Raw genomic sequence first — 3,610 nt, 5'->3', positions numbered from 1 at the left:
GCCCCTTCCCCTTCCCCCCCCCCCCCGTTTTCCCCCCCCCCCCCGCGTCTACTATGCCAGTGTACCTGGCTACGCCTTCACTTCTTAACTTATCATGAGTGTAACCCCCGCCCCGCCCTTCCCCCCCCCCCCCTGCCCGTACAGGCGCGCTGCTACAGGCGGTGGCTCAGCCCATCCGCGAGTACCTGCGTGGCCGGGCCGACACCATCAAGTGTCTGGTGGGCATGGTCACACAGGTGGGGCAGTGTGTGTGTGTGTATGTGTGTGTATATGTGTGTGTGTGTGTGTGCGGGGGGGCTTTACATTCATGAGTAGCTGAGGAAATGGTAGACGGTCTCCGGGGGAGAAAGGCGGGAGGGAGGGAGGGGGGTCGAAGGAACGGAGGCGGAGAGGGGGCTGCCGTCCTTCCTTCCTGCCCTCCCACCCCGCCTGCCCGCCCGCCCACTTGCCACCATGCATGCCCCGCCCTCAAACCTGCCCACCATACCTACCTGGTTTTGCCACGCCTGCCTGCCTGCCTAGCCCCCTCCCCCTTGACCACTGGGACCCATTTCTTTGGGCTTGGGCGGATGTACTCCCCCGATCCGTTCTCTGTGAACGGCTGTTCCCCCCTTCCATGTTTGACACAACCCATTTGCATGAATTATCTTCCCTGCTGGTTTGGGCCAGTATTCACATACACACGCCCCCCGGCCTTCGTCAATAATACTGAATGTAGCTCCCCTCCCCTCCCGGCCTTCCCGCCAGGACGGCGGCGGCCCTCAGGGCGAGTCGCTGCTGGAGGAGCTGCAGGCGGCGGCGGCGGCGGGCGGCGGCTCGGCGGCGCCCATGGACGTAGACACGGCGGCGGAGGGTAGGGCGGTGGCGGGTGTGGAGTGTGTGTGGGTGTGGAGTGGGTGGAGTGGGTGTGGGGGTAGTTCATTCCAGTCCCGTAAACCCTAAAACCACTGTAGGTGTGGTGGGCGTGGGTGTGGGTGTGGTGGGTGGGGGGGGTGTCCTGCCATGCCGCCCGGCCACGGCCCGCGTTTGAGACTGCCCGCGCCCGCAGCCGTCGCTTGTGTGTACCTACATCGACCGCTTCCGCTTGCGTGTGTGTTTGCCGCCGCAGACGCCGACGAGCGCGTGTTGCGTGTCGCCACCGCCACCGCCGCAGCCGGGTTCCCGGGGGTGGCCGCGGGCAACCCCGGCGCGGCGCCGGGGGCGGGCGCGGGCGCGGGCGGCGGCGGCGGCGCTGGGGCGGGCGCGGGGGCGGGCGGCGGCCTCGGCGGCAGCTCGGCAGCGGATGTGGTCGGCATGTTAACGGGCGTGTTTGGAAGGTGCGTGTTGGTGGTTGGGGGTTGTACATACAAGGTCAAACTTGATCGAAACAAACCCGGCCAACCAAAGCCAAACTGGCGAAGCACAGGGTGGTGTACGGGAGGCAGAGGCGCCGTGTTGGAAGCTGGGGTGTTTCCGGCTTTGTTGGGCGGCGATTGGAAGGCGGTTCGCTTCAGAAGGAGACAAACTTGTTGTCTAATCGCCCCCTCCCCAGAGATTGCCTACAGTCTAAAAATGTTTTAGCTAATCATGCAATCATGACTGTAATTCCCCCTCCCCACCCAACTCACAGCCCCGAGGTGTTCATCAACGAGTACCGCAACCTGCTGTGCGGGCAGCTCATGTACCGCAGCGACTACGACACGGTACGACACACATGGCGTGCCGCCGTACGGACACACACACACACATACACAAACACGCGTGTACACACACACACACACTGTCTTTGCGCAACGTTTTCCTTGTGCTCTTTAACACACACACACACTCGAGCGCGCACGGACACACACGCAGAAGCACTTGGCCCCGTACCGTCGCATCCGCGGCCCTCACCCCGCACCCCGCATGTGTCATTACGATGTTGCGGCCTGCCCATCACGCCGCATGCACGCGCACTGCACCCACGCCGTCTGCACTGTGCCGTGTGTCCCCCCGCCCCCCCCTCTCGTCTTATTTAGCATGCATGGAACTCCCCCCCCGGTGCTGTGACACGCACGTGCCTCCCCACTTACACACGTACACACACGCACACACACGCACACATTCCCATGTGTACACAGACACGCACACGGGTTTTCGCTTCGTTTTTTAACACACGCCCACTCGCCCCACAGGCCCGGGAGGTGCGCACGCTGGAGCTGCTGAAGATGCGGTTCGGTGAGAACGCCATGCACGCCTGCGAGGTGCGGGACAGGGCGCATGCGCGTGTGTATGTGTGTGTGTGTGTTGTCTGTAGGCAAGCAAACCTGTAGCGAGAGAGAGTGTGTGTATTGGTGTGGTGTCGGTGTGTGTTGATGGTCCCATTGTGTGGACATCCAATGGAACACGGGCCTCTCGGGGCACGGCGCGCCGTGGGCGCGGCCAGGCCCGGCCATGCGCGGTGGGCGCATCCGCCCCACCACCCACTCACCTCACACACACGTATGCATCGCAATACTGTCTTTGTGCTTTTTCTGCTTGTGCTCTTTAACACACACACGCATACACTTATACCCCTCACACCCGCCCTCACATACACACACCACTTTCGTTGTCTGAAAAAAAAAAACATACGCATCCTCGTTTCCTTCCCACACACCCCCAGGTGATGCTCAAGGACGTGGGCGACAGCAAACGCATCAACGCACGCGTGCACGCCATGTCCAAATCAGAGGCCCAACCGCCCACACCCCTCTCGCCAACCAGCGCCGCCGCCGCTGCCGTACGGTCCATGGCTGCAGCTGGCGGCGGTGGCGGCGGCGGCGGCGGCGTGGCGGCGGCGGGCGCACCGGCGGCGGCGGCGGCGGCGCCGCCAGCCGCCATGCACACGCCCGGCACCGCCGCCGGCGTGAATCGCGCGAGTGGCGCCGGCGCCCACCAGGGATCAAACAACAACAACAACAACAACAACAACAACAACAACAACAACAACAACAACAACAACAACAACAACAACAACAATAGCAACAATAACAATAATGGCAACAGCAATAACAGCCATGCGATGCCGCAGCTGCCGCCACGCGGCACACCGCCCACCGGCCGTGCCGCGCGCTCCTCCCAGCCCCGCACCTCGGCTGCCGCCGGCACCACGCCGCCGCAGGTGCAGACGCGCTCCGCCGCCGCCGCGGCCGCCGCCGCCGCCCACAACCAGCAGCAGCAAGTCGTGGCGGCGGCAGCGGCGGCCGCTGCTGCCGCCGCCGCGGCGGGCACGGGGCTCCCCGTGGCGCGCATTGCTGCGCCTGCGCCGGTGCCGGCCCACCAAGTCGGGGCGACGCAGCAGCAGCAGCAGCAGCAGCAGCAGCAGCAGCAGAGCGTGGGGAGTGCAACGCACTCGCAGGCGGCGGCGCAGCCGCCGGGCAGCGCCCGGCCGGGCGGCCCCAACTCCCCGGGTCCGGAGTTTGACCTGCTATCGGTGATGGTGCTGTCGTACCTGTTTTGGCCGCGGCAGGAGGACAGGGACAAGGTGGGAAGGGGGGAGGCGGTGGCGGCGGCGGGGTGTGGATGTGCTGCTGCTCCTGTGTGTGTGTGTGTGTGTGTGTGTGTGTGTGTGTGTGTGTGTGTGTGTGTGTGTGTGTGTGTGTGTGTGTGT

The 3,610-nt window shown here is 64.8% G+C and overlaps 1 protein-coding gene across 1 annotated transcript in view; it reads left to right on the top strand.

Moving 5' to 3' along the window:
- CHLRE_10g460532v5 (uncharacterized protein) overlaps positions 1-3,610 on the top strand; it is a 13,270-nt gene that overhangs the window by 5,159 nt on the left and 4,501 nt on the right. Inside the window, exons 11-16 of the mRNA XM_043067144.1 lie at positions 145-236; positions 748-853; positions 1,109-1,316; positions 1,610-1,682; positions 2,154-2,222; positions 2,624-3,484. Of these exons, the coding sequence (XP_042920541.1) occupies positions 145-236; positions 748-853; positions 1,109-1,316; positions 1,610-1,682; positions 2,154-2,222; positions 2,624-3,484 (1,409 nt within the window). The remainder of the gene's footprint in view (positions 1-144; positions 237-747; positions 854-1,108; positions 1,317-1,609; positions 1,683-2,153; positions 2,223-2,623; positions 3,485-3,610) is intronic.

The sequence above is a fragment of the Chlamydomonas reinhardtii genome, chromosome 10 (assembly GCF_000002595.2).
Source record: "Chlamydomonas reinhardtii strain CC-503 cw92 mt+ chromosome 10, whole genome shotgun sequence".
Lineage (NCBI taxonomy): Eukaryota > Viridiplantae > Chlorophyta > Chlorophyceae > Chlamydomonadales > Chlamydomonadaceae > Chlamydomonas > Chlamydomonas reinhardtii.
This window is presented reverse-complemented; position numbering and strand designations above follow the sequence as displayed.